This window comes from Metarhizium brunneum, chromosome 6 (assembly GCF_013426205.1).
Source record: "Metarhizium brunneum chromosome 6, complete sequence".
In the NCBI taxonomy this organism is placed as follows: domain Eukaryota; kingdom Fungi; phylum Ascomycota; class Sordariomycetes; order Hypocreales; family Clavicipitaceae; genus Metarhizium; species Metarhizium brunneum.
The window spans coordinates 2,324,024-2,348,658 of NC_089427.1; the positions used below are offsets into that span (position 1 = coordinate 2,324,024).

Here is a 24,635-nt window from a genome sequence, read left to right on the forward strand (position 1 = left end):
CTGCATGTCAAGTGGTACGGAGTAGTTAATGTTGAAGCCTGGTGGGGTCCAGGTCGCCGTAAGCTATTGACCAGACAGCACTGAGATATTGACTGCACGCACGTGGACATGGAACTTGACATTAGTTCTGGCGCATGGCCTCCATGTCCAGTGGGCCGGGTCACCACAGTGATGTCAACATAGTGCCTGGCAGCCTGGCAGCCTGGCACTTCAGCTGGCTCGGTCGAGTCTGGTCTGGTCTGGCAGCATGCAGTGACCAGACTTGGGGCAAACATTGAATCGACGTAACCACCTCCAAGTACTTAGTGTTGCTTCCTCCCATCACTCGCCGTCAACACCAGACCAGTTGGCAGCCTTCCCGACTGACTGGTTGAGCTCAATTCTACAAACCCAGCCCGTATGGAACTCCGGATACACAAATGCTTCAGTCGCTTTGATGGCACCGCCCGCGAAACGCCGCAGGCGGAACCCAGTTGAGGCGTCTGATGACGAAGATGAGCAGCCTCGAGCCAACACACTCTCCAATTTCCTTCTGTCTTCGCCAAGCTCTTCGTCAAAAGACCCAGCCCCGACTGCGTCTACGAGTTCCCCCAAGGGCAAAGGTTTTGCGGGCCAATCTGGCACCAGTTTTTCTCCTCGAAAGACGCGGCAGGCAAGCTTACAGAAGAATGGTAGCAGTCTCAGCCCCAAGAAGTCCAAAAATGTTGGACGAATCGAAGAAAGGGGCAAGACGGCCGATCTCAAGGCACTCTTTTTGAAACAAGCCCAACGGGCTACGAAGCCGGGGAATGGCAGCGAAAAGCGACCTTCGCCCATCGATGACCCCATCAGCGATCCAATATCCGAAGATGACGAAATATCAGAACTCAAGGCTAGCTCATCGAGCTTGGTCAGCCAACATGCCCGTAAGAGATTGAAAAATGGGAGTGCAACTGCGGCGAGTGAGTCGTCGAACACTGGCTCCATGTTCCTCAAACCACCCAGACCTGCAAATCCAGTTGGTGTCGATGACGATTTGCGACCATGGTCGGAGCGGTTCGGGCCACGAAATCTGGATGAGCTGGCAGTCCACAAGAAGAAAGTTGCAGATGTTCGAAAATGGCTAGAGGATGTCATGTCAGGACGCATGCGACAGCGGATTTTGATCCTCAAAGGGGCAGCAGGCTCGGGCAAGACAACCACTGTCCGGCTGTTGGCAACCGATATGGGGTGTGAACTGCTTGAGTGGAAAAACCCTACGACGAATTCGGGCACGGGATATGTTTCTGTGTCGGGCCAGTTCGGGGATTTCCTTGGCCGTAGCGGCAAATTTGGGACACTGGATGTGGAGGAGCCGGTCAACACAACTATGAAGAACTCAAATGGGCTTGCTCAAAGTCGAGCCAAGCGAATCATTCTCGTAGAGGAGTTCCCAAACACATTTTCAAGGTCCTCGTCGGCGTTGACCTCTTTCCGCAGCACAATACTCCAGTACCTGGCTGCGCACACGCCTTCACTGGCCAGCTTTGGGAAGGCACCTCAGCATAGGAATCAGATCAGTCCGATTGTTTTGGTCATTTCAGAGACCTTGTTGACAACAACGTCCGCAACAGCCGATAGTCTTACGGCTCACCGTCTGCTGGGACCAGAAATACTTCGCCACCCTGGTGTTGGTGTGATAGAGTTCAATGCAATTGCACCTTCGATCCTGGCAAAGGCCCTGGAGCTTGTCGTCTTAAAGGAAGCGAGAAAGTCTGGCCGCAAACGAACTCCTGGACCCCAAGTGCTTAAGAGACTGGGCGAAATTGGAGACATTCGAAACGCCGTCTCCTCTCTCGAGTTCTTGTGCCTCAAAGGGGACCAAGACTCGGACTGGGGAGCCAAGGTCGCTTTTACCAAAATCAAAAAAAGTACGAGGGATTCGATTAGTTTGACAAAGGGGGAAGCAGAGAGCCTAGAGTTGATATCGCAACGCGAAGCCAGCTTGGGCATATTTCACGCAGTTGGCAAAATCGTGTATAACAAGAGGGACGAAAAGGCGCCAGCAAATGATGCTGTCGAAAACCTTCCCCCGTTCCTATCAGAACATGCCCGGCCGAAGAGGTCGCAAGTATCTGTTGATTCTCTTATTGATGAAATCGGTACAGACACTCATACATTCATATCCGCCCTCCATGAGAATTACATTCTTTCATGTGAGAGCACTGACCCTATGGATTTATCAACACCAGTGGACTATGTCAATGAATGTATAGAGTGTTTATCAGAAAGCGATCTGCTCTGTCCGTCCCGAGACGTATTTTTTGGAGGCAGGGGCGGTTTTGGTGGTTTCAGCGGTCGAGAGACAGGCAGCCATCTTCTTCGGCAGGACGAGATGACATTCCAAGTCGCCGTTAGAGGTATGCTCTTCTCCTTACCAAGCCCGGTCAAACGCAAGACAACTACAATGGCCAAAGGCAGCGATGCATTCAAGATGTTTTATCCAACGAGTTTGAAGCTTTGGAAGGCCAAGGAAGAGATTGAGGGCATTATCGACATGTGGTCATCAAGGATACTGAAGGGCGAATCAGAACTGGCAACAAAAAATCTAACAGACGGAGCAAATGCATTTCTGAGGTCCCAATCCTCTGGAGAGCCTTCTTCTTGGATGCAGCGCCAACAGGCACGCGCTGCAACTGCAAACACCACCGAGCAAAAGGAAGAATCCTCGGCCCCATCGCCCTTGCTGTCACTGGGCAGCTCAGCTCAGCGGGAAATGCTCCTCGACCGGCTACCTTACATGGCTCACATGGCACGAACCCGAAGAACAGGTTTGAGACTACGAGATCTTGAAAAAGTCGTGTCCTTTCATGGCGTCACGGCTGCCGCCGATGAAGAATTCGAGGCAGAGGATGATGCAACGCTGGGCGAGGCTTGGGCTACAGACAAACCCTCGGAAGAATCAAGTCCACGCAAGAAGACTGCGCGGATTAAAGCAGGCGGCATGTCCGGCATGTTAGATCAAAAGTTAGTATTAAGCGACGATGATATCGAGGATTGAAAGAGGGCGTGTGCTTTTTTTTACTGTACTACTATATTTAATTTCCACACCAACGGCTGGGGTAAGCAGGCAGCACTTGAGGCGTTTATGACGAGCATGAGCTAGTTGCGCGGGATATGGGGCTCCCGACAGCACTCGAGAGTGCTTGTCCCAGGTACTTGAGCACGGTGCTCATCAATTTGCTTGTTTCCGTCACACAGAAGGTCCAGATCTTGTTCACGCTCTTGTTGGTAAAGTTTGGCGATCCAACTTGCAATTCAAGCTGTCATGTAAAATAATAGTACCCAAAGGCGTCAATGGGGCCCGCACCACCAACATTGAACCAGCAGCAATCCATTCATGTACCTAATATGTACGTCCCCGGCATCATCCAAAGTCCGCTGGCAAGCTACGGAGTACTTGTAATTGTATATTACTACTACGGAGTAGCTCGAGCTGGTTTGGTCTTGCGGCTTGCCACATCTGCAGGTGCTCGGACCCGCGTGTGCCACCAGGGAGGGGGGCAAGAGAATGGCGGCTGGGCCCCGGCCAGGCCCGAAAGAAGGACCACCCGACCAGCTCCATAGCAATAATCACAACCTGAGGCTGAGGCGCCGTTTGCGGTCTGCCAGCCAGAGCGCGTTACAAGCTGCGACTCGACTATGGAGTACTGGTCCGAGAGTCCAGTTACAGGGACGCAGCACTTGGATTCCAACGAGGGTGCCCTGTCCGTCTCGACCTGTTCGTCCCATCGACCCTGCAGCGAGCTAAATCAAGCCACCACGCTTCTTCCATGCCCTCGCCGCCGGGAAGGAAATTTATTGCGGAACAGCGACTATTATGGAATTGGGCCACGACAAGGCCGTCAGTTTTTACCCGACTTGTAAGCGCCTCGTGGTTGGTGAACAAGCAATAAAAAAAGGCTAGCCCACGACAGATAAAAGAGCAAAAGAAAAATAAAGAATAAACAAGACACTCCTGAGAAGCGGGGCTTGGGGCCATGCTCGGACCAAAAAGCAACTGCTTATGCAGGAGATTGCTGCACCAAGCATTTGGTTTGTTTGGGCCTACAGCACGTTGAGCACGTTGAGCGGGTTGCAAAGTACATACAAATTTACAATCACGTTGTAACAAAGGTTGCATGTACACACATACATGTATGTATGCAGCGCCGTGATATCATGCTGTACAAAGCACACTTGGCCACATGATATTGGTGCTTTCTTGCTTCGTCGCCGGCTCCGAAACCCACAAACCCAGTGTCCGAGAGTCGTGATGAAACAACATAACCTCGCCGCATTCATCAATACGCATCACAGTAGTTTTAGACAAGGGTGGATTCGGGGCAAACGTGCCCAGCTCGTGGATAGGGCGTTAAATTAACAACAGTCGTGTGTCTACCGACTACCTTTAATGTCTTGCATCTCCATCATCCCATCGAATTCCTCCATACAAGTAAAATGACTCCTTGAACTTCCAGTACGCGCAGTCAAATAATCAAACAGGGCCTCTCCCCTGTGCGTCCATAGTTCTCATTGTTCGTTAACAGACCAGGTCCCTCAAAGTTCAAACAAAGAAAATAAGAAAAACTCGCTTCAAGTAGTAAAATGATTGTCAGATTCCGTCAAACTCCTAATGGCATGGTGTGATGTTGGTTGAGGTGAACCGTAAGCAGACCATCTATACATTATCGCTTCTAAATGACCAAAATTTGTCATCTGACGTCAGAATCGTGAAGTTGGGCATGGGTAGAATAAAAAGCAAAATCGAGACAGCAAAAGGGTATAAGCGCAGCGAGAGCGATGAAGGAAAAAAAAAACTCATTTCGTGACATCAGTTCTGAGATGGGCTTGCTTGCTCATGTATTTGTGTCTTGTATTTCGTGTAGCTTGTGTATGATGTACACATGTGCGGGATTGAGTATTATTGCGATTTCGGGACGTGTAGATAAAAGGATTCGTAAGCCAAGTACGGCGGTGGCATCTCTCGAGTAGTTCAGGCCGATATCAGCACAAAATTATGACCGACGCACACGGTTCCAGAATCTCTTCATTACGCCATTGTCATTTGCCAGTAGGTCTTCTTGATCCATAGTGGCAAGCTGCCGTTCAATGCTTTCTTTCGAGTGTCCTTCTCGGGTAGTAGACACTGGCGACAACGGCTCGTCTCTGGCCTGAGATTTTCGTCCATTGGAGGTCTTTTGCCAACCATAAATTTGATCCTCATTTGCGCGAAGATCGGGCCGTGTCAAGGTCATACGGAGTGTCATTTCCCGACATGCTGCTGGTGCTTGAGCATAACCGGCCGTGTTTGATATGTCGTCCTTCTCTTGGCTAACGCGAACTGGTTTGACTGATAGAGATTTCTCCATTTCTGGGGTCCTAGGCGACTCGGGCTCCTTAGTAGAGGCCCCATCACTGTAGACCGAGGATTTGTCATCCTCAGGAGAGCCATTTGACTTGGCCATGGAGTTAGTTGACTGTCCTTGTGACAAACTTGCCCTCTTACGTCGTGGGTAATTTTCGCTGCTCTGTACTTCCTCAATTGATGGAAAACCAAATTCAACGGCCTCGTCAAATTTGTGTGGCGAGGCAAGATACACTCGGAGCTTCATCCTTGCGTCTGGATCCTGGTAATGTGCTGCTGCGGCATCAATCGAGACAGATGCATCTGGAACTGGCTGCTTGTTAGGCGAGATGAGAGAAAGAGCCCGTGATCTTCGGCGAACATGGCCAAGAATAGGTGAACTCGGGCTTGAGACAGGTGATCCCATCAGTGGCGGGCTCGCAGAGGTGTCCTTCGTAGTTGGCCGACTCAACGTAGACGAAGCACGACTGCTGAAAGGGAGCTTAGAAATGGACATGTGCCGTCTAAATGACGGCCGGTGCTTCTCAGCCAACACATCCTCGCCTCGTAAATTGAAATGATGGTCATCGAGGCACAACTTCAAATCCAGGTCCTCCTCCTCCTCTAACCAGCGGAACGACTCATACATGGAATCGGCAGTAGACTTGAGATCCGGAGCCGCAGTCGTGGCATTAGCAGAAAGCGACACCATGCTGCCAGGATTAGGTTTCGGACTCGTCGAACTTCTGGGTAGACTTTCAAATCGCAATTGCCGTTTTCCCATTCGAAGGATCGATTCCTCCGTTGCAACCGATATTATACTCTGTCCCGAGCTCTGTCCCCTCAACTGGTCACAGCTAGCGTAGCGATTTCTGCTAAGGCGATTCCCTGGACTGGCATATATCCGCAATGCGTTGCCTTGAGGCCGGCGATGGGGAGCGTTCTCAAGTTCGTCCTGTCCAAAGCCAAGTCTGAGAGGCGGTCTGTCTTCCTCGTCACAAGACAAGGCAAAAGAGAGACTGTCAGAGCTCTCCTGGCCAGAATTGTCTATTTCTTGGTAATCTTGCCCTTGAGTGATCCGGAGGCGCTCGAGCGTTGAGAAGTACTATTCGGGATCAGGAGGTAATTAGTGTTTGTGTCAAACATGGAAAACGACTCATCTGGACGGATAAGGGGGAGAACAGGAAGTAGCAATCATGAAAGGGATGGATGGGATATACATATGGCTAGATCTCGGGTTGAGATTACCATGTCAGAGGCAGTTGTGCTAGAAAGGGAATGGCATGTTTCAACGCAGGAACGAGCCCTGACACACACCACGGGTAACCATATGTCAAGAAAGCGGGTACGTTGTGGTGACATCGTGAACTGCGGCAAACTAAAGGGCCATATTGCGTTTGTACTACTGTATGTCGTACAAACCAGCACAATCATGTACTATTAGCCCAGAGCAGTTCTCCATCTTCCTGGCACAAGTACAACAGGGACACCCCTAATTACCCAGCAGCCACAACCGACAGTCTGTTAGATTAACAGATTGCTCTTGGGATGACCAGTTACGCAAGCTGGTCCGTCCCTGGCTGGTCAGTTTTGAACCGAGGGTGTGAGGGAACGTGCTGTCGTGGCCCGAATGGTGCTTGACCGCTGGAACTAGTACGGAGTACGCCCAGCCCAGGCCCACAGCACAGTCCTAGTTCTCCGTATGTGGAATGGCCTTGGTCTGAATATGACTTGTGACGAAAGTGTGGAGGGCAGGAGGATGCAGGGACAAAAGCAAATAGGGAACGCTTAGAACCCTTTCAGCGAATGAGTCGCGCGGGGTGTTGCTGGACGGCCAAGGGCACTTCTGCTTGCGAATCAGACAAAGCACGACTGTTGCAAGTACTTGCGGAGCACATGCACTCAGTACTCCGCACGCCGTACAGAGAACACATGGGGTGTTGGATTTGGGCCTGCTTTGGGTTCATCCCTGGTCAACATCTCATGGCTCACCGCCGTGGGCCTGACCGTGCATTGCATTTGCAGGGGAGGACCGAACAATATTGGGGCCCAGGGGATGGGTAAGGGCAGGGAGTACGACAAGAGCCGTAAAGGGCGAGGTAAACATGTGCTCGAGCCGGGGCAATTATTAGGAAGAAAATACTAGAACAAAATAAAAAGAAACAAGCAAGAAAGGAAAATGAAAAGAGATGACGACATTGGCGGAAGCAAGGATGCCGACTTGAACTAGACGGAAAGTGACAAGGAGGCGCCCTCGTGAGGTTGAGGGAGTAGGCAGAGCGGCGTAGCAATCATACTTAATTAGCCAAAACGACCAAGATCAGCAACTTGCAGCCAGTGCACAGATAGCGGAAGCAACGATATGCCAAAGTTGCGCCTGCTGCAGACAAAACTGGCATCTCGTGCTTTTTTGCGACTGTGCCTGGACCTTCCGCCTTTGTCTATGTGCCATCAATATGCGGATTGCTTCTTTGCAGGACCATCCTAAAGGAGTAATGTCAGGCTCGGGCTGAGAGCCTGTCAACTGGTGACTCCTGTGTGTCCGTCTTGTCAAGTCTCCAATTCCATGGCTTGCTGCTCTGTTCTCGATGCGTCTTGCTCCAGCGTTCTTAACTTACTTTGCGTTGAATAGTAGGTGGCAGTGCCTCGAATTCATCCCTCGTCAGGGCTGGAGACCGTGGCAGGCCATCTGAGGATGATGCTCTGCCGTGGCAAGAGCTCCGCAGAGGCTTGAATGTTTGCATGGGGTTGCATCTTTGATTTGAGCTTCTAGATTGAGGCTTTGGGGGTGGTGGTACAGCTTTCTTGACGACCTCGTTGTTCATGAGCCTTATGCTACTATAGCAGTGATGCTGTGTGTTGCCCATATGTGAATGTTCGGTATCGTCGCCGCCGTCAGTAAAACTGTCTCGCACTCGTCGTCGACGAAAAGGACCTCCGGCATTCGGCAGAATGTATTGTCGGTTTCGGCTTCTTGTGGAGCTATTGGAACTGGTACATGATGTCTCTGTCCTGATAGACATTGGAAATGTCGCAAGGCTATTGGAAGAGCCAAGTCTAGCTTGGTGGCCGTTGTCTCTGGCGCTACACGTGCTAGCGATAGACTCTAGCTTTTCAATAGTCGAAGGCGCATTAGCTGCCATGATGGCTACCGCAGCAGGAACCGAATCCAACAACAAGAAGCTGGAATGGTAGTAGTCGGCATGGTCGTGCTCGCCGGTCGAGAGAGAAAATGAGCTCTTGGTTGGAGAGTCGAGATCGAGAAAGCTTTTCATCTCCTGATAGTAGACGGGAGAAATGGGATAAGCCAAATGGAGGCTGCCGTTGTCGTCGGCCTCCCAGGCCCGGCTGTTGTCGACCTGAGCCATGCTAGCCCAGCAACCGAGCTATCGCCCAAAAACGTACGACTCTAATTAACTGACTGGATGTCAAGTATGTACCTGTCTGTACTCAGTAGTTGTGACTGGATAAATTTGGATGCAACCCCGTTCTTAACAAACGGAGCAATTGACAGGGCCCAGGACGCTCCCCAATCTGATCCTTCGCACTTGCAAGCTCCTTGCAGCCTTCCCAGACGCTGGACTGGGTGGGAAGAAGAAATCTTGCAGACTGAACGACAAAAAATGGCGGGGGCTTGCGAGCTGTACAGTGTACAACAGAATATGCCGTACAATTGTATTATAGAGCCCACAGTCAAGGTAAAGCCTGGGAGAAAAGACTGTACGAGATGCTTGGCGATGCCAAGGTTGTGCTCGATTAAGATAATCAGGGCAGGGGAGGGCAATACCGCAAAATGCCCAAGCACTTGCCCTTGTGTCCGGATTGTTCAAAGTTGCAGCAAGCCGAAAAAGAGCATGTCGCTAGCAATGATCTGAATCTGAGCAACAGGCTCGCCATCCATGTCGTTGAAGGGATGGGTATAAGTCGGTTGGTGGTTTGCACGGAGAATCTGTAGAACGTCAAAAGTTGATCGCGTGGGCAGCGATATCTTGATGTATTATTTTCTTTTTGCACTGGCATACGGGGCAGGTTGCACAGACACACCAGTATTATATACACAGGACTCTGACAGTACGAGCATACCGGACAACAGTGCACCAAGTACACGGAGCACAAAGTGCAAGAGCGGCGGCTGGTCGTGCCTGCATCCGAGTCGGTATCAAGCCCCCTTCTTCCCACGCCTCGCAAAGCACGATTGTGAACACACATGATCCGGTCAGGCCATCTCCATGACAAGAACGACGTTGCAGCCAAGAAAACTTTTAATACGCCTTATACTCAGCCAGCTCAAGGATGACGGTGGAGGTAAAGGCCCCGGCGGCCCACGGGCCAAGACGCATCCCTATTGAAGCGAACAATGTGGCAGCTCCAGAACAAGCACCGACCAGAAGATCGTCACGGAGAAAATTTGTGGCACTCGGCAACGAACATTGTGTACATACTCCGTATGTACGTACGTCTGGACGGAATACTCAAGTCCAGCTCAGCGGGGGAGTGCCACCGCTGGTGGCCAGGGTCATGGAAAGTTAGGGGGAAGGCACCAGACTCGACAGGTGAAGCTTGAGCTCCTCCCACGTCGTGGTTCCAGAGATCTTGTAGGTACGCTCCACACCTGCAGCTTCTTCGCGTTCTGTGCTCAATGGTGAGCTTGGTCGATGTTCGTTGATATCTTTTTACGGAGTATGTAAGCCTAAAAATATGAGCTGTCCGCTCTCGCCTTTCAAAATGACAGAAGATGAACACGAGTTCTGAGACTGGGGTTTCGTGGCTTGTTGAGCGGCCGCAAACACCAAAACAGCTAACCGAGTCTTCAGGCATGGTTTTCCGTCACACGCATAGAAAGGCTGAGAAACACAATTTCGCTTACTCAACGTTGTGATACGACTACGAGGTACAGAGTGCTTGGTCTTTTGCAACAAGGAAGTCCGGATCATGTCTTGCAAGCTGCCGGCCACTCAACATTCGCCAGGGTAGAGCCCATGAATGTGGCTTGGCTAGACAGAACAAGAGCCACCTAAAAATAAAGAAATATAAGACACAGCTACGTACCACTACTACTACTACTACTACTACTGCAATCCGACGCTAGGCAGTTCTCCTGGGCTCTCCGACGCAATCTAGGAAACAAATTTGTTAGTATTTGCAAGTCTGCCCAGGATATGTTACGAATCTGGCCTGGACCTTCAAAATCAGGAGCAGCAACAGCCGAGGGGATGCCGTGGATACCTGTACGGAGTAGGACAAGCCATGAGGAATGCAGTTGCATAGCTAGGTTGCTTCCATGTGCCGAAGCAATCATTTAGCCAATCCTGACTGCCACCGCCTAGTATTATTCTTCATAGAGGAAACATTTGTCGTATAACAGAGCAGCGCACTTGCGGCCGAACAGCGTATAGGCTCGCACAAGAGGCCATCTCACAGCATAGCACAACATACGTATCAAAAAGTGCCACAACGTCACCGAGGTTAGCAGGTTCTCGTCTTTATGAGGGACATTGCACCGATTCTCTCGTCACTTGTGCCTGACTCGCTTTTAGTTGAGCACTTGCGTCAGCTCGTTCATCCACACCATGGACACTGTTACAGCGTTGTCCGTAGAAGTGGTTCATGTATCACAAGAATTATACTGAGTGATGGGAGATGAAACAGACCAGACTCTTGGGCTTGGACCTGGATTGAAATACGGTTCTCCGGCAAGCGTTGAACATGATCGCAACCTTTTCTCGTTTGTCTCGATGTGTAGGCTCGCCTACTGTGGTGTTCTAGCATCTAGGAGTTGAGGCACTTATTCTACTGCCCTTTCTAAGAAACGTGCATGGTTTTGGTCCCCAGGGCCAGTCGACAACTGCCGAGTACTCGCTTGCCACAACCTTGTCAGGTACTTAAAGTATACAGTGGTCTCCAGTCGGTATGTGCCCAACCCGCAAACCTTGATAACAGACGTTGCATTCCGCCGAGCTTCCAAGGCGTTGTGTTAAGTTGAGAAGGAAAAGGCACGAACGAAGCTCGCCCTTGATTCCCTTAGCAAATCCAGAGAATAACTATCTGGATTCGCATACGTAGTCCGCAGTAGACTATCCATCACAGCAAGAAGAGAGGACATGGTTGTCTCAACGGCGGGTGTCAAACGGTTTCTTTTCTTGTTGTCTCAAACATAAATCTTGACTCTTCCACGTTTTCTTTAATCGCCAGTTGTTTCGGTGTAAGACGTCCTTTTCCACAGTATAAGCTCTGGCTCATGCCAAGGTTCCTGTCATCAGTTTCTCCCGTCAAGCACAGCCCGCACGAGAGGAGATAACGATTGTACTTGGTGAATATTAGCCGTGTTCAAGCCAGGGCCAACAGTACGATCAGGGGTCAAATTCAAGATCCTCAGCCACCGCAGGGGGCATCGTCTTTCCCAAATTTTTCGACAGCTGTCATCAATGATTAATGACACCAGACAAAAACGCCATATCATCAAACCTGACGTCTGGTACAAAAATACGGTGAACGGGTTCATTATTGCGCCATGTACTTTACCCCACGTGGCGGCTTGAACAGGTTACGCAGACGGCAAAGCAGCACAGACAACATGTGCAAGATACCTTGTACGGAGTAAAGGCACAGATGTTGCGTCGGCATTTGTGAGTCAGGGACGTCCAAGGTCGGAAGAATATCACGTCGGTGGCGGCGCTATCATTGTGTCAGCCCGTCAGCCATACAGCAGAGGTGGCCGTTGCGCGTGATGATGACGTCCGGAAGTCTCAAGGGGATGGATTAGTTCAGTCATTCTCGATGATAGTAATTACATCAAGACATAGTCATTACGGCAAGTGATTTCATATGTGCAAATTGCGTACTATTCAGCAGGAGACTATCCCAGCTTCGTCAAGTAATATACCATGGTCTCACATATGGCTTGTCATTTTAAAATCTTACCGGCTCTGCTCTGAACAAGGACAGGCGACGTCTTCTAGAAGTCTTGGCCGGAAATTCAACCCCCCACAAATTCATTTCAGCATACGCCCCCAACGAGGGAAGTTTTCCGTTAAAGAGGTCAAGTTCTTTGAGAGAGGGGTGTGTCGCGGACTCATGGTCCCGTCCCTGTTTATGTGCGCCCCCTGGAAGCATGGTAATATCATCTCTTGCAGCACCACCGAGAGATTTCCATATTATGCTCGAGTTATACGCCGGGACACTTGAATAGTTTCTCACCCAGATATCAGGGGATATCTTACACGGATGCAGTTGACTTCGAAGTGCCGAGGGGCATCATGGCTTGGCAGAGCTTTCGGTACTCCCTACAACCCCATGTACTACTTGCTCTGCAACGACAAAGAAGCTTGTACGTACTTAAGTACGGAGTACATACATGTACATATGTACATGAATCGTTTGGTCCCTGCCATTACAGTGTCTACAGTAGGCCGCCAACAAAAAAGCCCGACCGGCAATTTGATTTCTCCACAAGCCAAGTCTTGTCGGGAGACACGCTAAATGTCCGAGCCATCTATGCATTTTCACTTATTTTCATCTTTTATATTTTTTATTGCGAGAAGCGAAGTGCCCCATGCCGGCCCAAGGCAGCGTCCCACCACGCGACAGGGTCAGAGATCGGTTCAAAATTGGGTGCAAAGTCGTGGCCAAATCCCCCCCCTCCCCCCTCATGACCGGGTGCGATGGCGTTTGATAGCAGAGTCCTGTACAACATCAGCGAGCACTCTTTCCAAGTCGCATGTACACATAGGCCGAGGGCACATCACGCCATATTACTGCTCCTGTCAGCCGGAGACAAGATGTTCAACTTCTCCAAGGCAGATGTCATGCCATAGCGCTGCTGCCCGCCTACTTCCACACTCCTCGCCAACGGGCCACCGCTCTCGCAATCGGCATCTGTAAAATCGGATGGGAAATTGATCGTCTTGACATGCCAGTCAATAAGCAGCAGCATGCTTGCAATAGCACCCGTTGACCTGGTGGCCATGAACCCCCAGGGCCCACATGACCGATCGCAAGTACTTTTGCAATGTTCTCCACGACTGCCGAGCGTATCTGTTCATGACTCCCCACAAACACGGCGTACCTTGAAGATACTATTGTAATAAGGCACTTACCAAGAAGTGGCTCCTCTGCAATCAGCCGGTGGTAATGTGACGGGTCCTGTCCTTGTAGTACGTTGGCACGATGGATTTCAGCGGCTATAATTTCTCAAAGAAGAAGCCAAAGTACTGAACAGCCTCGCTCTTGGATAGTAGATCCTTATTTATCAGGATGAAACTATTCCAGATCCTTTGCTCACCGGCTGACTCTCCCGGTAAGTCGGGGCGTAGTCGCCGAGCAGCTATTCAAGTCGTTGACATCTTGGGTACTAGTAGTCCCAGCAGACGTCAACAGATCCAGGGCATCCACGGCATTGTGCAGCTGCGCTGAGGTCACTCTTGTTCTGGCATCTAGGGGCGCAGCCGACGAGTTCGGCGAATACCGGATTTCATGGCTGTGTTCTGACGACGCTTCTTCGCGTCGCGTTCCGGTCCTGTAGTCTCGAATGGCGTTGCAGTGCTCCTCTGCCGAAAGTTGTAAGCCGGCGACGTTGCCGATGCGTCGTCATGGTTGCTCTTGGGCGAGGGCCCCTGTCTCGCCTGCGTGGGTGAATGTGGTCTCCGAATGAAGCATCAAGTGAAGTCCACACATGATGACGACGGTCGGATAATCAAGGCATTAGACCCCACAATGTTGTATGGCGGCGGAATTGGCCGTCTCGGCTCAAGCATCCGGGGTTGCTACTGACGACACGATCAGCTTAGGAGAGCTATTCTTACTTCGACTCTACCGTGTTGCAATTTTAGCCATACCCAAGTCACAGCTGCTTTATTGGCACTTGAACTGTCTCTTGATCGATCAAATATGTCACTATTTTAATTTTACGTCACGGACTCACGGCTAATATCTACTCATCGAAGACCTTCCCTGGGTTAAGCAGCCAGCTATTATCTTATTAGTCACGGTTAACATTCGAATACTGCCAATACTCACTGGGGATCAAGAGAGTCCTTCAAAGCTTTCATGACTCCCAGCGTTGCACTATCAAGCTCCTTTGCCAAGCAATGCTAGTGAAATTGTTAGTAGACAATGTCATACGCTTGCATCAATCTCGGGGGATTTGATTACATACCTTTTTTCCGAGTCCGATGCCGTGCTCTCCCTTCGGGGTAATTAGACAACCAAAGTTTGATACGTCTTGGATCAGACAGGACTCACTGAGACCGTTCCTTCCATTGCGATAGCACCCTCCACCATCAAGTTGACACAGTCTGTAACCGCCTTCTTCTGTTCGGGAATGTTCGGGTTATACATGATCATCTGATGAAAGTTTCCATCGCCGACATGCCCTATGATGCTGTTAAATAGCCCAAGCTTCCTTGCTCTCTCCTGAGACAATTCTACTCTTATTAGCGCGGTCCCGTCCCAGGTGAATGGAAGACACTTGCCAATCAAGTCAGCCATTCGCGACAGTGGAACAGCTACATCTGTAGACCAAACTTCAGTGCCCTCCGGCTTCACAGCCAAAGACGCCCACAGCACTTGCTTTCTTGCAGACCACAGGGCCTCCATTTGTTCGGGGCTACTGGCAAATTCGAATGATTTGCAGTCAAAGGATTTGGCAACCGTCTGAGCGGATTTTATATTGTCCTTAACTGTGGCATCTGTTCCTGAGAATCTGTCCGAGCATGGTTAAAATATTCAAGGCTTTTGTAAGTATTGGAAATGGAAGCATGTCTTTGTTATCTTACTTGATGAATAGAGTTGGTAGTTCTTTCCACATTCTACCCCCAGCACCTCCGTTTTTGTTAATTATTTGCATTTGTACGTCATCCATGAGCTCAACAGCGGCCACAGGTACACCAGACCGAACGATTGAAGCCGCTGCAGTTGCAGCCTGTCTGATATTCTGAAACGTGACAGTTGCAACGCTGTGGCTAGATGGCACAGTCGCTAGTTTCAGCGTAATTTCAGTAATGATGCCCAAAGTCCCTTCGGAGCCGGCAAAGAGGCCGTTCAAATTGTAGCCGGCAGAGGTCTTTCGGGGTCTGTTACGGGTCTTGATGATGGACCCATCAGCGAGAACCACCGTCAGGTTGACTACATAATCCTTCATGGTGCCATATCTCGTGGCATTGGTACCGCTGCAGTTTGTCGAGACCATTCCGCCGACTAGGGCTGTCGGGCTGGGATCTGGGGGGAGGAACAGTCCCGAATTCTTGAGGTCATTGTTAAGATTGGTCCAGTTAACACCTGGTTGGACCACCACGTCCATGTCTTCGGCGTGTAAGGCTACAATCTTATCCATGGTAGATAGATCAATGCATATGCCAGAGTACGGGGAGCTGAAGTTACCTTCGACGCTTGACCCTGCGCCATAAGGAACCATTGGCACCTTGTACTTGGTACATACTCTAGCGATGGTCGATACTTGCTCTGTTGATTGGGGTCGAACAATGGCAACTGGTCGAACTTCTGTGTTGGAAGTAGACCATTCGGAGTAGCCGTGCTCTTCCAGGTCGAATTCTTCTACACTGACTGCATCCTCGCCTAGTATTGATCGTATTTCGTCAACCGCCTACGTGAAGAAGAAGAAATTAGCATTCGAATCTGAAATGCTTCGTTTCCCAGCGTACCTTTAGCATGGTTTTCATGTCGGCGTATTTGCGAGAGAGTGCGTCACGGCTTCCAGGTACATCCCGCCATCGAGGAGTGACGCCCGATAACACTCCCCCAGAACGAGGCCCTAGAAAAGAAGCGCCGGCAGCACCGCCAATTAGCAGGCCAGCTCCGAGATACAAAAGAGTCCTGGAGCTTCCATTTTGTGCGGCCGAAGAGGTGGAAGCAAGACGAATTGGTCGAAGTTGCCGAGCTACCCTAAGGCTGGACGGCGTCCTCGCTCTAAGCAATCGCGTGGCTAGCTTCATAGTTCTCCCAGGGCATAAAGAATTACCCAATTTAGTTGTCACCTAAGATCAACGAGTATATATTGAGGCTTGCGAATGTTCTCAATAGTTTGCTACATGGCTCGGCAGCCCAGAACTGAGGGAGGAGGATGGCGAGGCGAGAATTCAAATACGTAGCAGGTTGACGACAGAGCCAACCTCCCCGCGATTTACTGCCCTCAATTGGACGGGTCAGCTGGCAGCACTGAGCACTTCAATTCCGTTGGAATTCCTTCATCCCCCAGGCCAGCTTTCAGCAACCAGTAAGCAGCCCTCGGAAATGGCTGACCGAACGAGCCGGGGAAGGTGCAGGGGTCGGATACGTGCCAATCGGAATAGCGTCGACCGGTAGCATCGACCGGTCGGAAATGTGTGGGTCGCGACCCAAGGATAAGTTTATTTAGGAAACATTGAACGCTTCGCCGCGCGTAACTAATGTGACCTCTGGTCTTGACGCCACCGATGTCGTTCAACCAGTCATTGCCGATGTTGTGCTGCGGGGGGAATCCGGGGTAGCCTTGGTTGCCATGTAAAGGGCTGAAGGGCTAAAGAAAAAACTCATCTTGAGCCATTATAAGCTGTGCTGTCCGCACCTGGTCAGGAAACTACCCGGCATTTTCCATTCCCTCACCCTTCTCGTCACTCCTGCATTGTCATCATGTCACGGGAGCCAAAGTACAGCTCAAGAGTTGGTCAAAATTCTGACCGTGGCGTCGATAGTGTCAGGGCAGAAGAAACGTCGCCCTGAGAAGCCCCGTCTTTTGCCGAGATTGACGGCACGACCAACCGACGACTTCTCCGAACGATTGACGGGAGGCTAGTGCCTGTTGTATGCATCCCCATCTCATAAATCCTAGCTTTACTTACATTCCGAAAGACGAGTCAACTAGTACGTATACTGCATCCTCTAGCAGCATCTTCAGCCTTGCGCTGCATATGCACTTCAGTACGATGACAAGGCCATTCTTGGCCAGGCCGTCATCTTTGACCTCTGGTACACCCACTCGGCACAAGTATTGCGGTCCAGCTACTGGTATTCGTTCAGTGGCGGCTCACTCCTAGTATCGCCCCTCATCAACTACAGCCTGGGCCACATATCAGGAGGCCCAGTCCATCCATGGCAATACATGTATCTCATCGCTGATGCGATTACCTTTCTTTGGGGCATTGTACTTTGACGGGTGTTTCCAAACACGCCTCACAATGCCAAGGGCTTCACAGAGGAGGAGCGAAAATTGTTGGAGGAGCGGGTTCGGGCCAACAATGCCGGAGCCGAAAACAACTACTTCAAACCTTACCAGCTAAGAGAAGCGCTAACTGATCATCATCTCTGGGGCATGATAACCCTGCCCATGGTATCTTTCACGGGCTCAGGTGTCGTTACTGCCTTTGGCTCTATAATTTTCAACGGCATGGGAATCGACGTCTTCACATCTCCGCTGGTGAATCTGCCGATTGGTGCTCTGGCCTTCATTTGTATCCTCGGATCAGGATACTTGGGTCGAACTGTACCCAATTCCCGGTTCTTCATCATCGCTGCGTCCTGTTTCTTTGTGATAATTGGATGTGGCCTTCTTTGAGCAAAACCCCAGTTATGGTTCTCCGTGGCACGCTTTGTGACTGACTGATTACGCGTCAACGACGGATAGGTGGCAACTACCTGATACTAATCGGGGTGGTCGTACTGCCGGCTTCTACTTGATCAACTATTTCTCCTCCGCATGGGTTTAGTGCATTGGCCTGGGCACATCAAATGTGGCTGGATACACCAAAAAAGCTGTATATGCCGCAGGAACCTTTATTGGCTTCTCCTTGGGCAACATCATCGGCCCCTTAATTTTTGATGCGTAGGTGGTTGTCGAAATTTAGAACTTGTAACCTGTCCGAACGGGCTTCTCCGACGTGATGTCTAGGAAATGGGCTCCACGATACGATCAAAGTTTTATTGGTGTCATGGCCTGTTTTGCCGCGTGTTTTGTTGTGGCCCTGGGACTGCGGTTCGCGCTGGCGAGAGAGAACCAAGAACGAGAGCGCAACCATGGTCCACCGGAAATAACTCATGGTTTACAAGATTTAACAGACCGTGAGAATAAGTCCTTTCGATACAACCTGTAACAGGCTCGCAATGCGGACGAAGTCGATTGCGTGTGCTGTTTCGTAGTCTCTGCTAGGGGTCATGATGCGAAATTGCTTTGAAGAAATATATCAAAGATGCACCATAGTATACACGAAAATGTACCCCGTGCATTTCAAAGCCAAGGCACGTCTCCATGGTTGACATATGCGTGACCGGCAGTTGCTGCGTATGTAACTGATGCAGATTGAGTTTGGTCCGATTGATTGTCGTCGATTTTTGCCTTGAATGCCGATATTTTGCCGTGGGCACGGCCACACTGTGAGCTAGGCTGTGCCGCGACCGCGCGCCAGTTAGTAGTTACCTCATGCGTGTCATTGAGAGAAAGATCTCGTCTGCCAATCATCGACCATTTTGTTTCTGTCCGCTGCCTTGACACCTTTACAGCCTTTCCATGCGCAGGCTGCATCGCTGAGTTGCTAGCGCCAAAATTCTTCTAATACCCTTTGTTTTCCTTTTCTTTCTTGATGTCTTTGTTTCTTTGACGCTTTTTATCCATACGCTATTTGCTTCCAACCTGATTGACCTTTAGATACCCATAGTGCACGTGGACAAACCCGCTCAGATGACAGCCGAGAAGATGCCTCTCATACTGGATAATTCCATGCAAGTAGACCTCGACAATGTCGATGACTTGTTTGGCGACGATGTCCCTCTCTCTATTCCTGTCAGACCCCAGGGCAAACAGCTGCAGCAACGGCTAGATGAGCTGCGGAACCGAGGCGCCTGCCAGTATGAAATTTTACTCACGCGTAGCCTCTCACGAAATCACCATACTAACTGTTGTGCAGAGCTGTCGCGTGGTCCAAGTCTGGCACAATAGCCTCATTGGCTCCTGATGGTCTGACTCTCGAGCTTCGATTCTTAAGATGCCATCCGGACACCGGGGCTTGGGAGCTCAGTGAGCCGACCACTTGTGACCTTGTCAAGGGAACGCCAGCAATTCCCCTGGTGCATTTGGAATGGGGCACGACAAACACTCCGGATCTGGCTGTAATAGATGCAGCTGGAAGAGTTTCTTTGGTGAGCTTTGCCATTTCGTTGAACCACCCCTTCATAACCAGAAAATGGGAGACGGACACGATTGACGACCTCCATGGAATCGCTGGCTGTTACTGGCTCCCTGTGGCCCCAACAAATCAGCAGGTGAGTTCTTCTTCTCCCTTTATTTGCCGTATGTTCGGAATTGTGTTGTCGAAATTTCTGACTTGTCCAAGAAACCGTTCAACATAATGTACGGGCCGGCAAATAAGAGTGGAAACGGGTATCAATATGAAAGCTCCTTCGTACATGCTATAGGGCCAAACCATCCGCATTCGGCCAAGAGCGCTCTTTTCTGTGTGAGCTCTGGGGGTATGTTGAAGATGTACTGGTCACAGAACAATGGCCGCATGGAGGAGACAACAATGGAGCTCGAGAGCGTAAACACATCTGACGAGCTTGTCACGCATGCAGCTTTTGCTTCCGATAAAAGTGAGTGGGCTCTGTCTTTTCTAAACAACCACAAAATCCCTACATCAGATGGCTGAATGCAATATAGAACACCTGCTCGCTGCTGTTGCAACCTCGTCTCGGCAATTGAAGCTCCTTAAAATCGAAATACAGTGGGGGGGACCTGGTTCCTCTTCAGAGAAAATAACCATGCCCCAGAATGCAAGGTTAAATCCTGCTCTTGTGGAAACACATATTGCATCGGCCAGTTGGTTATATGCTGGCCCCAACGAAACAAATTATGACGCTTCGATGGCTGAACTCTCCTTTTTGCATGTCTTGCCGGCCGTAATGGACAACACTGGCTCCAGCACAGTTCCGCCATTGATCATGACTGTGAGGTCGAGGAATGTGGGTGATGGATCTTTCCAATCAGCCCAGAGCGTCTTGGATCGATGGGAAGCCATCGAATCCAAGCAAAGTCTTGATTCTGCCTTTGAACAACTGGGAAATCGGAGAAACAGTGTTTCGTCGGACCCGCCAAACACCATAAAGCTTAAAAAACTGGAATCCATCGTGATCAACAAAGTCGTCATTGGAATTCAGGATATCCAGTACAGAAAAGTCCTTCTTTTGACAATGTCAGATGGGTCCATTGAGTATCGAGATCGATTCACGTTCGAAGAAATATATGCGAATGAAGATCTCACCAAAGTCATGACCTTGCGACAGGTTGGATGGACCTTTTCCGATAGCGGACCATGTAAGTCTTGCCACGCATACATTTGTTTGCATATATTGAAGAATACGGCTAACACCAAACAGGCCATCAAGTCGCTTTCTCCCCGACATGCTGTTCCATGATACAGATTGGAGACGATGCAAAGGTCCGGTGGAACAAACTTGAGTATCCATTAGGTGACATTGGCAGCTCTCCACAAGATCGTAGGTTATAATTCTGCTTATTGCGTACGGAAGTTGGCCTAACGTGGCTTAGCCCATTATCCTGCTACCATTGCAGCATTATCCATCGCAGCGGCTTCTTGTCTGTGGCATCAGAGCAATTGTGATGATCTTTTAGCTGTTGTACAATCTCTGGCAACAAGAAAGAGTAAGCATTTGCCATTGAGAAACCGGCTAATTATACCCACGAAATTAACGTCAGGCAGGATTTTTACCCGACTGGATCAGTGAAATCATTCGAATTCTGAAGATTCAAGTCGATTATTCTGAGGAGACACACCATGACTCGCTTATGAGGAACTCTCCGCTGCAGTCTTGCCTCAGCATAATGAGTAGCTTAGGGTTTCGGGGGGAAACTCGTAGACGATCATTTCAGAGCAAATTTGCCATAATCAGTCTGAATATGCGAAATGTTGTGATTCTCATCACTCTTGCAAGCAACACGCCAATGAACATCAGAGAGAAGATGAGTCCTTTGGATGAACACGGTGAGATTGATCCCCGCGCAGAGGCTACGTTGATGGATCTAGACTGATGCCAGGTTTATAGAGGTTGTGGAAGCTCTCGCAGGCTGCGCAAAGTGGTCTGTCGACCTACTGTGCTGGTTGGTTGACTGTCTATTTGAGCTGATGAATGATGACAACTTTATACAACGACTGAACCCACAGCGGTTTGGGGAGTTGAACCAATACCTTCACGACAGGAACGACGTGTCACTCCACTTGTTGCTCTCATCTTCAAGTCGCAGTTTTGTGTCGGCTGTATGCCGCAGAATTTCCCTCCTAGAGAACATTAGCAACAAAGCCATCGAGTTTTATAAACGACAGGCATCAGGAGATCAACAGGGCGGTGCCAAACCACCCAATCCTCAACTGCAGCAAGCATACCAAAAAATGCAGCAGGTTACGTCCACGAGCCTGATTAAGGTGACAGAATTTGAGAAGTTGTTAAATATACTGGCTTCGGATATCCGGCAAACATACGCACAGTGCATACCCGGAATGGCCAGGAACCGACCCAATCCTCCACAAGGGAAGCAGATGGACATTGCTATTAAGAACACTCAAGCTCATTTCGAGATGGCGATGTTGCTTAGTGGGTCTCTCGGCTCGTATTTCCTACCAGTGTTGAGCAAGCTCTTTGCCAAGGACCTCCCTGCGTTCCGCAAGCTCACCGATCCGGCCAAGTTGTTTTTTGCCGACTTTGAACTATTGGGAGTACAAGACGACAGGAGTAGTCTGGCTGCCAGGAAGGCCAAGGGTGTGCATGTGGACATCTTCAAGAGGACAGAGCTACGAAGCGGCTGTGGAACAAGCAGATGGAGGAGATGCACAAGATGCACAGCGGTCATGGAAGATGTGTTTGGCAGTCGTCCTGGCTTCACCTTTGTGCTTGCACAGCAGCGCAAATGTTCTTGCAGCGGGTATTGGGCATTACTTCCCAAGGGCAAACTAGTTCTGTAGAGTTGCATTCGCCGACTCTTTATTGAAAGGAATACTACGACATGTACATAGAGTAGCTAGACCCTTCGTGTTTGGGCAGGATAAGAGTTTTATTACCCATCAGTCCAACGTTACTCAACGCCCACAGTAGAGAGACCAGGAAGGCTTGTTTTGCCAAAGAACCGGCAATACAGCGCGCGGTCAAATATGTGTGAGTAAACGCATCCCAAGGCACCGCACTCGATGCGCACTCCAGCATCAGAGACAACTGTGTGAGACGTAGTGGCACTAGCAGAGCATGGATTGCGTCGAAGAATAGAAGCATAATAGATCGAGCCTACATCTCTCGTCCATTGCACTTATCTACAAAGGATACAGAGCTAGCCTAGCACAGAATATTCAACAACGGCACGGAGTAATGGAAACTTGTCACGCGAGCATCACCTCTATACCAAACGCAGACATCAAGAGCCATTCACACACCAAGGTGACAATCTCAAATCGAACGTTCCAAGACCATACGCCATGATTGGACGTTGATCGCCAAACAATCAACATGATGCCTCCCATTCTAGCCAATGCCTTGGACGAGCGACAGCAGCAATGTGACTCGTTAGCGAAGGAAGATCCTACGGCATCAGTCTGATTGCAGAGTATCGTCCGGACGAAGTAGTGCTACTAGTAGCACTTCCAAAAAAAGACACGTCCCCGCCAGCTAATTTAAGCCAAGGCTGTGTTTGGGCCAACAGTTGAAGCCATGGCGAGGATTACTCCAAAAAGCACTTTTGGAGCGGACATGGACTATCAGACATCTGAAATTACGCGGTGGGCCGTGGGTCTTCCAATTTGGAAGTACCGAAGCTTCTGTCCGGGGAGGAAGAATAGCGAAATGGCTTCTTGGAAAGGGGACACGAGATTTTGCCCTCTGCTTTTTTCTTCATCGTGTAGTTACTACTAGTAGTTACATTGTACTTATGCGTCAGGCGCTCCGAGACAAGTCGGTGTGGTTCCCGACGCAGGTACGTAGCCGCGTGAGTACTCCGTAGACAAGGTGCCCATGCCCAGTGAGCCAGCCCGTGCAAGAAGATGTCAAGTGCCAGTGGAAGAAGCAAGCAAGATGCCATGCGCAGTCGTACGATACAAGGGCACGGGGATATTTTTGGTGGAGGGCCAAAAAGCAATCAAGGTTTTGGGAGAGATTTCTTGTTTTTGGCAGGGAAACAACATTTTGGGGCCTGGTACTCCGTACTCCGTGCTCGTATGTGTGCATGATTCACTTTGTGTGGTTGATAACCCTGATGGTTTCTGAAGCATCTGCTAGGTTGCTTGCGACTGGTTGCCGATGCCATCTTGATAGACCAGCGATGGAAACCCAGTTTCTCCAGTGCTGCCCAGCGACACCGATACGCATGAGAGTGACCCGCATCGTCGCACACGTGGTTTGCAAAACGCAAACGCATCATGGTAACACCTCGTGATGACAACCACCAAACGCCACGAGTTCTTCTTTCCCAATGAAGTCGCCATTGTCGACGAAAGGGTGCAAGGGGCGCAAAGGCTTGGCGGTGACGGCGCTTGGCTGACTGGCTATGAATTGATTGCGTTGAAGCAATCGACCAGACCGTTAAGAAGCTCAGCCTGGCCAATCCATTGACAACTTAATGTTGCAGGCGCTTACACACCATGGCTGGATGTACCTCGTACCTTGCTAGTCGTCTGCCCATGCAGCCAACAACCCCCAAGTCTGAATGCGGCGATTCTCCTTTTAGGTCCCTTGTTCCTTTTGCCAACCTCATCTTGGTCCCCCTTCCGACCAAGACCTGGGAGCGGAGTCCTTCGACCTCTGTATATCGCCAGCCAACCAGTCCGTGTCTCTTGTTGGCTTGTGGAGTCGTGACTCCATATTAGCCCGATGCCTGTTGACCTGATACGATCCTCGGCATGTGCAAATATCCCAGCCTATAAGTGTACCCAGGTAGTTAAGAAGTGTTCCTGGTTGATTGTAGTAGTATTTCAAACCAGTCGGAGATATGTATGTACTACGAAGTGAGACGAGGGCAGGATTGGTGCTATGATGCGTGAGCTTCTAAAACCAGTTGCATCCCGGCAGACCGGGTATCCAAAACTCGTAGTACTCCGTATCGCGAACTTAGTACACGGAATATACGGAACAACTTCATATACGTGTATGAGATGAACTCGTCTTGGAAAAACCCCGTACGGTGGAAGCCACCGAACAAGTACTTACACATCTTCCTACGTCAAGGAAAAGTCCCGAGAGCGTAGTGCCGGCGCTAGGCACTGTCACTGACAGCTTGAAACAACGTGAGAACCATTTACGGTTTCATCCTGTT

The 24,635-nt window shown here is 50.1% G+C and overlaps 4 protein-coding genes across 4 annotated transcripts; 2 read left to right on the forward strand and 2 right to left on the reverse strand.

The window, feature by feature from the left end:
- Positions 1–436: 436 nt before the first annotated feature.
- On the forward strand, positions 437–3,019 carry Rad17 (Cell cycle checkpoint protein RAD17; the record flags this gene model as incomplete). The annotated part of the gene is made up of 1 exon (XM_014690814.1): positions 437–3,019. The coding sequence occupies one exon, from the start codon at positions 437–439 to the stop codon at positions 3,017–3,019; it is 2,583 nt and encodes an 860-aa protein (XP_014546300.1).
- A 1,996-nt stretch (positions 3,020–5,015) lies between these two features.
- On the reverse strand, positions 5,016–8,712 carry G6M90_00g100500 (uncharacterized protein; the record flags this gene model as incomplete). The annotated part of the gene is made up of 2 exons (XM_066131576.1): positions 5,016–6,449; positions 7,963–8,712. The coding sequence occupies 2 exons, from the start codon at positions 8,710–8,712 to the stop codon at positions 5,016–5,018; spliced, it is 2,184 nt and encodes a 727-aa protein (XP_065987713.1).
- A 5,561-nt stretch (positions 8,713–14,273) lies between these two features.
- On the reverse strand, positions 14,274–16,293 carry DLD (D-lactate dehydrogenase; the record flags this gene model as incomplete). The annotated part of the gene is made up of 6 exons (XM_014690811.1): positions 14,274–14,310; positions 14,360–14,433; positions 14,499–14,528; positions 14,585–15,044; positions 15,118–15,944; positions 16,003–16,293. The coding sequence occupies 6 exons, from the start codon at positions 16,291–16,293 to the stop codon at positions 14,274–14,276; spliced, it is 1,719 nt and encodes a 572-aa protein (XP_014546297.1).
- A 2,732-nt stretch (positions 16,294–19,025) lies between these two features.
- sin4 (Mediator of RNA polymerase II transcription subunit 16) lies at positions 19,026–22,302 on the forward strand (the record flags this gene model as incomplete). Its single annotated transcript, XM_066131577.1, has 8 exons — positions 19,026–19,177; positions 19,237–19,591; positions 19,663–19,918; positions 19,986–20,639; positions 20,702–20,821; positions 20,874–20,987; positions 21,046–21,327; positions 21,389–22,302. The coding sequence occupies 8 exons, from the start codon at positions 19,026–19,028 to the stop codon at positions 22,300–22,302; spliced, it is 2,847 nt and encodes a 948-aa protein (XP_065987593.1).
- Between the last annotated feature and the right edge of the window lie 2,333 nt (positions 22,303–24,635).